The sequence below is a fragment of the Epinephelus lanceolatus genome, chromosome 13 (assembly GCF_041903045.1).
Source record: "Epinephelus lanceolatus isolate andai-2023 chromosome 13, ASM4190304v1, whole genome shotgun sequence".
Lineage (NCBI taxonomy): Eukaryota > Metazoa > Chordata > Actinopteri > Perciformes > Serranidae > Epinephelus > Epinephelus lanceolatus.
The window spans coordinates 14,350,150-14,362,309 of NC_135746.1; the positions used below are offsets into that span (position 1 = coordinate 14,350,150).

At 45.8% G+C, this 12,160-nt stretch overlaps 1 protein-coding gene and 6 non-coding genes across 7 annotated transcripts in view; all 7 read right to left on the minus strand.

Annotated features, from left to right (window-relative positions):
- Window positions 1–12,160, minus strand: part of LOC117270747 (low density lipoprotein receptor adapter protein 1) — a 121,132-nt gene that overhangs the window by 25,792 nt on the left and 83,180 nt on the right. The window contains exon 4 of the mRNA XM_078173781.1: window positions 1,084–1,198. Coding sequence (XP_078029907.1) covers window positions 1,084–1,198 — 115 coding nt within the window. The remainder of the gene's footprint in view (window positions 1–1,083; window positions 1,199–12,160) is intronic.
- On the minus strand, window positions 6,562–6,668 carry LOC117271318 (U6 spliceosomal RNA). The gene has a single exon (XR_004502867.2). It is a non-coding gene; the product is annotated as a U6 spliceosomal RNA (small nuclear RNA).
- On the minus strand, window positions 7,421–7,527 carry LOC117271320 (U6 spliceosomal RNA). Its single transcript, XR_013493204.1, has one exon. It is a non-coding gene; the product is annotated as a U6 spliceosomal RNA (small nuclear RNA).
- On the minus strand, window positions 8,447–8,553 carry LOC144466616 (U6 spliceosomal RNA). The gene has a single exon (XR_013493206.1). It is a non-coding gene; the product is annotated as a U6 spliceosomal RNA (small nuclear RNA).
- On the minus strand, window positions 9,464–9,570 carry LOC144466615 (U6 spliceosomal RNA). Its single transcript, XR_013493205.1, has one exon. It is a non-coding gene; the product is annotated as a U6 spliceosomal RNA (small nuclear RNA).
- On the minus strand, window positions 10,643–10,749 carry LOC144466610 (U6 spliceosomal RNA). The gene has a single exon (XR_013493199.1). It is a non-coding gene; the product is annotated as a U6 spliceosomal RNA (small nuclear RNA).
- On the minus strand, window positions 11,660–11,766 carry LOC144466623 (U6 spliceosomal RNA). The gene has a single exon (XR_013493214.1). It is a non-coding gene; the product is annotated as a U6 spliceosomal RNA (small nuclear RNA).

Here is a 12,160-nt window from a genome sequence, read left to right on the forward strand (position 1 = left end):
CCCAACCTCTGACCAATCAGATCACTGGAGAAAAGTGGATGAGTAACCTACATATTGTTAGAGGTCAGTAGCAATAGTAGGTTGTTCCATTGTTTCAGGGCTCTATTTCCACAGGTTATAGCTTTTAACAAACACAGAGATCATTTACCTCACTTAACACATGATTTTAACAGTATTTTAACTTATGCAAAGTTTATTTTAGTCCAGAACGTTGCTCTTTTACACACATTTCATATCATATGAAGCAGCCCACTTCATTCATGGTTCTGATGATGTCACTCGTAATTAACAGCTCCTCCTCTTTCACATGAATGTGCTTGTGGCTGGATAGGAAAACCCAGAGTTGACTGAACTAGTTGATAACCAGCTTTGTAGTATTGGTTATCCAGATGGCCAGTGTTAGGGTTAGTCAAACCAGATAGCGAGAATATATCTTGGGTACGTTGATCCGGCTTTGTGGTACAGGCTGCAGGGTATGATTTCTGGAAAGAGACATTGCTGTTGAGTTTTTTTAAATGCACTCGTTGGCACTTTGTGCACCACAAGCCAAGTTCCATTTAATTCCATTATATTGGAGAGAAAGCAGACATCTCTACAGCCAACATCTCCAACACTCTGCAACTCACCCTAAAACAATTTAGATTGATGAATAGCACTACAGGTAAACTGAAAAATATGTATTTTTGACTCTGGGGTCAACTGTCCCTTTAATATCTTTAGTCTGATTATTTAACCATCTACATCTACTATTAAATTGCATAATTTTAAAAATGTAATCACTTTTTTTCCCCAAGAAAATAAACTCTGTCTATTTCAAATCTTATCAATTTCTCATAATGTTGGATCAGCTGTATACAGTATAGACTGGTGAGATGTAAGGGTGTTCTGCCACAAGATGGCGCCACATGCCATCTACTTTTATGCGACTGGCTGTCCTTAGTGCAGTTCATTAAATGCTCTCAGTCCACAAACAAACTGACCTCAAGACCTGCTAGAGTTCAAGGGCATATATTCCATCACGCTTAATACCGACAAATGTACACACAGGTATATACAACAAAATCCCAAGTTTTGCACACTTACAATCTTCTTCTTTTGGCAGAGAAATGCATGACACTCCAGGGTCTCGTTGAACTGACTTTGGGAGACATATGCAAAGACCTTATCCTGAGTTTTATCTGCTGTGCAGTAAGAGATTCTGGAAGAGAAGAAACAGACAGAAAAAAAACAACATTATTCCAATATACTAACACTATCAATCCACCTGATATAAGTGCATTCATGATGATGAATGAGAAACCGCAGCAGACAGGAACCAATTTATGCCATGAGTGAATGAACATCCCTTTTTAAATCACAGGACACACATGCAGAACAAAAGGACACCATGTACAGTGCATTAGCTGCTAGACTGAACTCTTAATCAGACCTCACACATCAAGGTAAGCTGCACTGCATACATGTCAATTTAACCCATAACGTTGCTTTTGCTCTCACCCTTTTCCATATGCATAAGCACACCAATCATAGCAGGATGAGAGCGGTGGTTACGAATATTATGCTGATTAAGTCCCACAGCTGGGAACGGTGGTGCAGGAGACAAATAAGCACCGGTGACGTCCATGAGAGATACTCGAAGCTGCGACTGAGCTCTTCAGTACTTCATATTTTCAGACAGAGTGTGTGTTTTAAGCAAAAAAATCAACTCAAATGCTGATATAATAATGCTTTGTGAATTCATTTTTTTCCATGCAAGGCTCAAATGGTTGATTGAAACTGAAATGCTCACTTAAGAGTTATGATAATGGAGATACAGTGAGTTCAATGTATTCAGGTAACCTTCACTCTGTTTCTCAGAGTTTCGTCTTATTGTCTGTTGAGGACATCAAGCACTACACAAAGGCATGTGAAGCTGCAGGAAATCAGATATAGAAAACTGTTGACTTCTGAAATAACCTCCCTGGCGGTTACATATTATAGGCCTCTTGCAACTTGTGTCGAAATATCTGAATTTCAACTGTCTGTAATAAATGGAAAGTCTTGGCTGAGGAATTGATCTCTGCTGTGACTATATTGCACCTGGGACCTCATTCCCAACAGTCACACTGAATCTCTCCTGGATCTAATATCTGGTTTTCAAGAAATTCAATTGTCTGCAAATCCAGTGACAGTCAAGGCCATTTATTTGCAATGGTTATCTAAAACCAATCCAGGCAAAGTCCACCGAGCGATTTGGCTCCTTCGCAGCAGCTTGTATGGGTTTACTGAAGCGACGGACACAAACCAGATGGAATTGTTTTGTCGGATTTTACGCAGGCTATTAGAAGTGGTATTGATCTTAAGTCACCCTGTATGTCTTTCTGGGGTTGTTACCTGCACCAGCAGTGTGCGTCATGTTTGTTGCTTTAAATAGATGTGTAAATGAGCCACAGTGAGTGATGCACTTGACCTTTGTCACCATAATTAAACATACAGCCTTTGTTATAAGCAGCACAATGGCCACATTGAGTGATTTCATTCTCATTAGAACTCTACAGGCCAAAGTTGTTATTTCTTTTCTGAATGGAGCACATCAAATCAACCTACCTCGATAAAACTAAGATACTCAAGGTTGCTTAATACATGTCATCATCATCAGCATCACATCATCTGCCATCATTACAGTAAATGGTAAAGTGTAAACAAAAGGGATCTGCAGCTGGCAGCCTCTTATTTGCCGCACCACTTCAAGAGTGGCACTAAAAATAAAGTAATTTATTCGATCAAACAACAAGCATGAAATCACCAGTGCTCGGATCTCCCTCTCAGATTGTTTGCTGGCTTGCACCACTGATGCATGACCCACATTGCAATGCCCAGGACGCCCAGCTCCGTATTCCCCCACTCTCCCCCGTGCTCGAACTTATATTTGGGCCTTAATTGCGGAAAAATGAGCAGAGAAAAAGTTGAAAGGGTTGACCTATTTAAGATTGAAAAACAAGCTGATGTAATCAGACTGCTCAATCTAAAAGTAATTATAATCTTCTTGAGATATTATCTACTTTCTCCCAAGAATGTTTTGTGCGACCTGAATTTCACTTTTTTCTGTGGGCTTTTATTGTTTAAGTCTCTGCAGATTTGAATTCTGTGCTGTGTGTGCATGCTTTGGATTTTTTTTTCAATAACATTAATAACTGTATAAATTATTGACAATAAAGTAATGCATTTTATACTACACAATGATGTGTACTGTTGCTTTGGCAGCAGTATCACAGTTCTATCAATAGTAATTAAATCAGAAGCTAATGTTAAAGCAGTGTCCTTGTAATTTGGGGAATCAGTGTTTTAGGATTTTAAAAGACAATATGAAAACAGTAGAACATTCTATTTAAAAAGTGATTTACTAAAAGCTGCCACTGACTTGATTTTCTTTGTATAACTAAAAGTTCTACTAGAGGTTCCCACCCAGAGCATGCTCTACAAAGTTTAAAGAACTGTTCCATAAAGGTTGTAAATAATCATGGAGAGTTAGTGAGGGCTGTATCCTGAAGATACAAAGTCTGCAAACACAGCCAATGCCTGGAACTCATCACTCCTCTCTCTTATCTTACACTGCAGTGGAGAGATACCCACAAGTTCTGAGAGAGACTTTTACAATATTCAACGAGAACTGCTGTTCACTGTCCACAGTATGTTGTTAAGATTTCAGGGGTAAACATAAGCAAAATGAGCAAGTAGGTCAGTGCACATACACGACTAGCCTATGTACCCAAATAAGAGTATCAACAAGAATCTGAGACCGTAGTTTTAACACTGAATTGACCCTTCCTTAGTCCCGCGCCCAGACACAGACTGGCGAATCATAACATAGCAATCATTTTACAGCAACACAGCTGTGCTCCAGTGACTCTAATGTAATCGTTTAAGATTTCTTCATTTTTCAGGCTGGTTTTGTGGGTTTAGAGCGAAATGTTGTGCCCTGGGGGACGTTGTGTATTAATGATACTCGTTACCTGGAGAGGTTGGAAAAAGATATACGTTTCTTCCCTGTTCCAAAACCAAAACTCTGGAAAGTGTAGGGTTAGCTAGCTAGCTACCGAAGATATAGCCTATTGAATGTATACACAGTGAAGGGGAGCAGGAAAACTGCTGAAATTCAACCAGCTCTGTGTTATAGCACTGTGCACAGATGAACACTGTTTGACTTCCCCTGGAGATCTCTGCCTGTTCGGGTGCTGGCAGCGGCACAGGGGTGAAGCCAAACACCGTTGATCTGCACACACTGTGATGCCACACAGCTGGTTTAATATCAGCAAAGTTTCCCTTTAAATTCATTGTCTTCTGTGGCGATCAGCAGTGATGTGGTGGTTCACTTTTACACTGTGATCTGTAGCCTATAGTTCGGCTTTAGCTTCTAACTATCTTTGTCTTTTTAACCTGTTGTTGCTGCTGAGTCAGTTTGACATCCTGGATATATCCTTCAAACACAAACTGTAGACCCCTCTGTCTGCTTCTCTCTGGAATCACTGTTTCATTTTTCCAAAAATCTGATATTTCTTCAGGGAGTGCAGTTAGTTACAGTGTGTGCTCCATGCTTACTCCGACAGCTTGTCGGACCACCACAAAGGGGCGGGGCTTAGCAAAAGGTCATTTGGGTACAGACTTCCACAATGATGGTGAATACTGAGGATATTATGAAAATTGTATCCTATCTCATAGTATCAACAGGAAGAGTTTCACAACTATGAATTTATCATGCAATATGGTTGACAGAAAAGAGTTCATTATAATACAGCATCCATGTGAGAATAATATGCATCTCTAAACACAGACATCTCACTGGAGTGAATACACATTTAAGATTTCATCTTTTTGACAGAGACACACAAGCTGCTTCTTCCACTTACAGTCACTCCTATGGAGTGTTATGAAACAAAGGGTCTCTTTATTATTGTGTGCAGATTTCACTCATTATAAGACAATTTAAAAACCTTTTAATTACTGTCACCAATGTCCCACACAATGGATCATATTCATGGAATAAGCCTTCAGCTTGAAACAACAACAGGAAAAAAAATAATTGACAGCATCACAGAGTTTTCACTAAGCTCGAACAACAGAAGCTGAGCTGTCAGTCTGCATCATATCTCCAAAAGGAGCTCCGTGGACGGCAAGCCTTTGATCTCCTCACTGTGTAGAGCACCGTTGTTTTTGAGGCAGAGAGGGAATATCAATAGAAATATTTAAATATTTACAGTACAAAGCATGAATAGAACGTCATACATCAAAGCCTCAAATTCTCTATATACACTGAATAAAGCAGGTATGCTGTTTAACAACAATAAACTACTTTTGTTCAACTTTTTACCCAACATAAGTGCATTAATGAAAAACAGCACTTTGCATTTGCTGCAGGGAAGAAGGCAAAGAAACAGTTTTGCAAAAGGGTGAAAAAAGCAAATTCTCAAACAAACAGAAAATTGCAACATATTTTCAATGTTGGCACAAAGATAAAACACTGGCAGGTCCTGTCCTTCTTTAGACATCCGACAGATCTCACAAATCTAATGGTATGTCAGAACAATGTGCATCATTAACAGGTGGAGTGTCAGTTACAGTTTCAGCTCGCCTTTTCTGACCGGTATGTTTTGCTGATTGATATGCTGGAGCTCTCTGAGAGCGCTTGTCAGAATATGAATCAGTAACATCAGTCCAGATGTAGGCTGAACACCTCAGTAGAAGATGCAAGTATCACTATCTGTATGTTTTATTAAGAAAAACAATACCAGGGGCAAATAAGACCAGGTCTGTACAGTATTGGACATAAAAGCCTGTCAGAATGTTAAATGAAAGAAGCCACTTGTCTACTGATCCAAAAAGTGGCAAACCTAACATTTCAATGGAAGATACACAGCTCCAGCGTTGCCACTGTGGAAGAGGGGGCACCACTTTGCCCCTGGCAGGCACTCATGTGCGATGACAAATGCAAAATGCATGGGAAAGAAATTCACACCGGCGCGAAATGCCGGGCAATCCAGCCGCTGACACAGAATCCACCCCCTCGGGCGCTGGTAACAAGCTAGCTCAAACTGTGGAAAAGCATCATGAATTTCTGTACCTCCACTTCACAAGCCAAGGGTCTATGGACGGAGCGACTGCCGCCACTGTGGACAAGGGAGCGCCTCCTTTACCCTGGTAGTCACTCTATTGCGATGGGGGGTGTGAAATGCAGCGTGGAATGCTGTTCATTGTATTGTCATATACACTCAAGTCTCAAATACGCACACATACATGAACTGGACCTATACATGCATTCAATGGAGAGATGTCAGAGCGAGGGGTGCTGTCTTGGACAGGCGCCCCAAGCAGTTTGTGGTTCAGCGCCTTGCTCAAGGGCACTTTGGCAGTGCCCAGGAGGCGATCTGGCAGTTGAACCAGCGACCCTCCGCTTCCCATGCCAAGTCCCGATGGACTGAGTGACTGCCGCCACTGTGGACAGGGGAGCACCGGGAATCGCAGCCGCTGACAGAGAGCACACCCGCTTAGTTGCTTGCGACAACAACTTGAACCTTAACCCAGATCAAAATGTGGAAACGCTTCACGAATTTGCGTGTCATCCTTTCGCAGGGGCCATGCTAATCTTCTCTGTATCGATTCCAATTTATTATATGTGTTGCCTGAGCAAGCACGCTGACTATCTGCCGCTGCCTCCCTTTTGACACCCTCGCTGGGGGAATGACACCTTTGTGACGGGGCTGGCTGGAGGTCTGCAATCCAGACTGGGCAGTACTCTGAAATGTCACAGGAGTGAGGGGTGAGGTCTTTCTAACAACATTGTTGCAATTTATACTACCAGCCAATGCTGTCTGCATGCTCATGCAGGTTTTATTCACAAAAAGGATAAGGTCACGGCTGCCTAACACTGAGAGGTGGGCGGGGCCCAGTTGGCCTCTCAGGCCAGAGGCTGGACTTGGGCCCCAAACAATCCCCTCCTATGACACTCCCCCGGACAACTGTGAGCCTCTCCGGCAAAATCTGTGCATCTCTTTCTGGTATCAGCCGCACTGTGTAAAGTTCTCTGTGCCAAATCTGTTACCCTGAGCACTCGGGACATGTCCACCTTTTGATGTGGCCTGTCTCTAACAGCCAGTAGAGAGTGTCGAAACACAAGGCCCCTCTTGCAGTTGTTTTCATTCTGTTGACATATAGACTCAGGCCCCAAATACGCACACATGCACTAACAGGACTTATATATGCATTCGATGGAGAGATGTCAGAGATATGGCAGTTGAACCAGCGACCCTCCGCTTCCCAAGCCAAGTCCCTATGGACTGAGCAACTGCCGCCACTGTAGACAGGGGAGCACTGGGAATCGCAGCCTCTGACAGAGAGCACACCCGCTTAGATGCTTGCGATAACAACTCGAACCCTAACCCAGATCAAAACGTGGAAACGCTTCACGAATTTGCGTGTCATCCTTGCGCAGGGGCCATGCTAATCTTCTCTGTATCGATTCCAATTTATTATATGTGCTGCCTGAGCAAGCACGCTGACCATCTGCCGCTGCCTCCCTTTTGACCCTCTCGCTGGGGGAATGACACCTTTGTGACGGGGCTGGCTGGAGGTCTGCAATCCAGACTCGGCAGTACTCTGAAATGTCACAGTAGCGAGGGGTGAGGTCTCTCTCTGGTAGATATCAACGTTGTTGCAATTTATACTACCAGCTAATGCTGTCTGCATGCTCATGCAGGTTTCATTCACAAAAAGGATAAGGTCACGGCTGCCTAACACTGAGAGGTGGGTGGGGCCCAGTTGGCCTCTCAGGCCAGAGGCTGGACTTGCGCCCCAAACAATCCCCTCCTATGACACTCCCCCAGACAACTGTGAGCCTCTCCGGCAAACTCTGTGCATCTCTTTCTGGAATCAGCTGCACTGTGTATAGTTCTCTGTGCCAAATCTGTTACCCTGAGCACTCGGGACAAGTCCACCTTTTGATGTGGCCTGTCTCTAACAGCCAGTAGACAGTGTTGAAACAGAAGGCCCCTCTTGCAGTTGTTTTCATTCTGTTGTCATATAGACTCAGGCCCCAAGTAGGCACACATGCACTAACAGGACCTATACATGCATTCAATGGAGAGATGTCAGAGCGAGGGGTGCTGTCTTGGGCAGGCGCCCCGAGCAGTTTGGGGTTCAGAAGGCCCCTCTTGCAGTTTTTTTCATTCTTTTGTCATATACACTCAGGCCCCAAATAGGCACACATGCACTAACAGGACCTATATATGCATTCGATGGAGAGATGTCAGAGATATGGCAGTTGAACCAGCGACCCTCCGCTTCCCAAGCCAAGTCCCTATGGACTGAGCGACTGCCGCCACTGTGGACAGGGGAGCACCGGGAATCGCAGCCGCTGACAGAGAGCACACCCGCTTAGTTGCTTGCGACAACAACTCGAACCTTAACCCAGATCAAAAAGTGGAAACGCTTCACGAATTTGCGTGTCATCCTTTCGCAGGGGCCATGCTAATCTTCTCTGTATCGATTCCAATTTATTATATGTGCTGCCTGAGCAAACACGCTGACCATATGCCGCTGCCTCCCTTTTGACCCCCTCGCTGGGGGAATGACAACTTTGTGACGGGGCTGGCTGGAGGTCTGCAATCCAGACTGGGCAGTACTCTGAAATGTCACAGGAGTGAGGGGTGAGGTCTTTCTAACAACATTGTTGCAATTTATACTACCAGCCAATGCTGTCTGCATGCTCATGCAGGTTTTATTCACAAAAAGAATAAGGTCACGGCTGCCTAACACTGAGAGGTGGGCGGGGCCCACTTGGCCTCTCAGGCCAGAGGCTGGACTTGGGTCCCAAACAATCCCCTCCTATGACACTCCCCCGGACAACTGTGAGCCTCTCCGGCAAAATCTGTGCATCTCTTTCTGGAATCAGCCGCACTGTGTAAAGTTCTCTGTGCCAAATCTGTTACCCTGAGCACTCGGGACAAGTCCACCTTTTGATGTGGCCTGTCTCTAACAGCCAGTAGACAGTGTTGAAACAGAAGGCCCCTCTTGCAGTTGTTTTCTTTCTGTTGTCATATACACTCAGGCCCCAAGTAGGCACACATGCACTAACAGGACCTATACATGCATTCAATGGAGAGATGTCAGAGCGAGGGTTGCTGTCTTGGACAGGCGCCCCGAGCAGTTTGGGGTTCAGAAGGCCCCTCTTGCAGTTTTTTTCATTCTTTTGTCATATACACTCAGGCCCCAAATAGGCACACATGCACTAACAGGACCTATATATGCATTCGATGGAGAGATGTCAGAGATATGGCAGTTGAACCAGCGACCCTCCGCTTCCCAAGCCAAGTCCCTATGGACTGAACGACTGCCGCCACTGTGGACAGGGGAGCACCGGGAATTGCAGCCGCTGACACAGAGCACAACCGCTCAGTTGCTCGCGACTACAACTTGAACCCTAACCCAGATCAAAATGTGGAAAAGCTTCACGAATTTGCGTATCATCCTTGCGCAGGGGCCATGCTAATCTTCTCTGTATCGATTCCAATTTATTATATGTGCTGCCTGAGCAAGCACACTGACCATTTGCCGCTGCCTCCCTTTTGACCCTCTCGCTGGGGGAATGACACCTTTGTGACGGGGCTGGCTGGAGGTCTGCAATCCAGACTGGGCAGTACTCTGAAATGTCACAGGAGCGAGGGGTGAGGTCTTTCTAACAACGTTGTTGCAATTTATACTACCAGCTAATGCTGTCTGCATGCTCATGCAGGTTTCATTCATGAAAAGGATAAAGCCATGACTGCCTGACACTGAGAGGTGGGCGGTGCCCAGTTGGCCTTTCAGGCTGGAGGCTGGACTTGGGCCCCAAGCAATCAACTCCTATGACACTCCCCCAGACAACTGTGAGCCTCTCCAGCAAACTCTGTGCATCTCTTTCTGGAATCAGCCGCACTGTGTAAAGTTCTCTGTGCCAAATCTGTTACCCTGAGCACTCGGACTGCAGACAGCATTGGCTGGACTTGCGCCCCAAGCAATCAACTCCTATGACACTCCCCCAGACAACTGTGAGCCTCTCCGGCAAACTCTGTGCATCTCTTTCTGGAATCAGCTGCACTGTGTATAGTTCTCTGTGCCAAATCTGTTACCCTGAGCACTCGGGACAAGTCCACCTTTTGATGTGGCCTGTCTCTAACAGCCAGTAGACAGTGTTGAAACAGAAGGCCCCTCTTGCAGTTGTTTTCATTCTGTTGTCATATAGACTCAGGCCCCAAGTAGGCACACATGCACTAACAGGACCTATACATGCATTCAATGGAGAGATGTCAGAGCGAGGGGTGCTGTCTTGGGCAGGCGCCCCGAGCAGTTTGGGGTTCAGAAGGCCCCTCTTGCAGTTTTTTTCATTCTTTTGTCATATACACTCAGGCCCCAAATAGGCACACATGCACTAACAGGACCTATATATGCATTCGATGGAGAGATGTCAGAGATATGGCAGTTGAACCAGCGACCCTCCGCTTCCCAAGCCAAGTCCCTATGGACTGAGCGACTGCCGCCACTGTGGACAGGGGAGCACCGGGAATCGCAGCCGCTGACAGAGAGCACACCCGCTTAGTTGCTTGCGACAACAACTCGAACCTTAACCCAGATCAAAAAGTGGAAACGCTTCACGAATTTGCGTGTCATCCTTTCGCAGGGGCCATGCTAATCTTCTCTGTATCGATTCCAATTTATTATATGTGCTGCCTGAGCAAGCACGCTGACCATATGCCGCTGCCTCCCTTTTGACCCCCTCGCTGGGGGAATGACAACTTTGTGACGGGGCTGGCTGGAGGTCTGCAATCCAGACTGGGCAGTACTCTGAAATGTCACAGGAGTGAGGGGTGAGGTCTTTCTAACAACATTGTTGCAATTTATACTACCAGCCAATGCTGTCTGCATGCTCATGCAGGTTTTATTCACAAAAAGAATAAGGTCACGGCTGCCTAACACTGAGAGGTGGGCGGGGCCCACTTGGCCTCTCAGGCCAGAGGCTGGACTTGGGTCCCAAACAATCCCCTCCTATGACACTCCCCCGGACAACTGTGAGCCTCTCCGGCAAAATCTGTGCATCTCTTTCTGGAATCAGCCGCACTGTGTAAAGTTCTCTGTGCCAAATCTGTTACCCTGAGCACTCGGGACAAGTCCACCTTTTGATGTGGCCTGTCTCTAACAGCCAGTAGACAGTGTTGAAACAGAAGGCCCCTCTTGCAGTTGTTTTCTTTCTGTTGTCATATACACTCAGGCCCCAAGTAGGCACACATGCACTAACAGGACCTATACATGCATTCAATGGAGAGATGTCAGAGCGAGGGTTGCTGTCTTGGACAGGCGCCCCGAGCAGTTTGGGGTTCAGAAGGCCCCTCTTGCAGTTTTTTTCATTCTTTTGTCATATACACTCAGGCCCCAAATAGGCACACATGCACTAACAGGACCTATATATGCATTCGATGGAGAGATGTCAGAGATATGGCAGTTGAACCAGCGACCCTCCGCTTCCCAAGCCAAGTCCCTATGGACTGAGCGACTGCCGCCACTGTGGACAGGGGAGCACCGGGAATTGCAGCCGCTGACAGAGAGCACACCCGCTTAGTTGCTTGCGACAACAACTCGAACCTTAACCCAGATCAAAATGTGGAAACGCTTCACAAATTTGCGTGTCATCCTTTCGCAGGGGCCATGCTAATCTTCTCTGTATCGATTCCAATTTATTATATGTGCTGCCTGAGCAAGCACACTGACCATTTGCTGCTGCCTCCCTTTTGACCCCCTCGCTGGGGGAATGACACCTTTGCGACGGGGCTGGCTGGAGGTCTGGAATCCAGACTGGGCAGTACTCTGAAATGTCACAGGAGCGAGGGGTGAGGTCTTTCTAACAACGTTGTTGCAATTTATACTACCAGCCAATGCTGTCTGCATGCTCATGCAGGTTTTATTCACAAAAAGGATAAGGTCACGGCTGCCTAACACTGAGAGGTGGGCGGGGCCCAGTTGGCCTGACAGGCCAGAGGCTGGACTTGGGTCCCAAACAATCCCCTCCTATGACACTCCCCCAGACAACTGTGAGCCTCTCCGGCAAAATCTGTGCATCTCTTTCTGGAATCAGCCGCACTGAGTAAAGTTCTCTGTG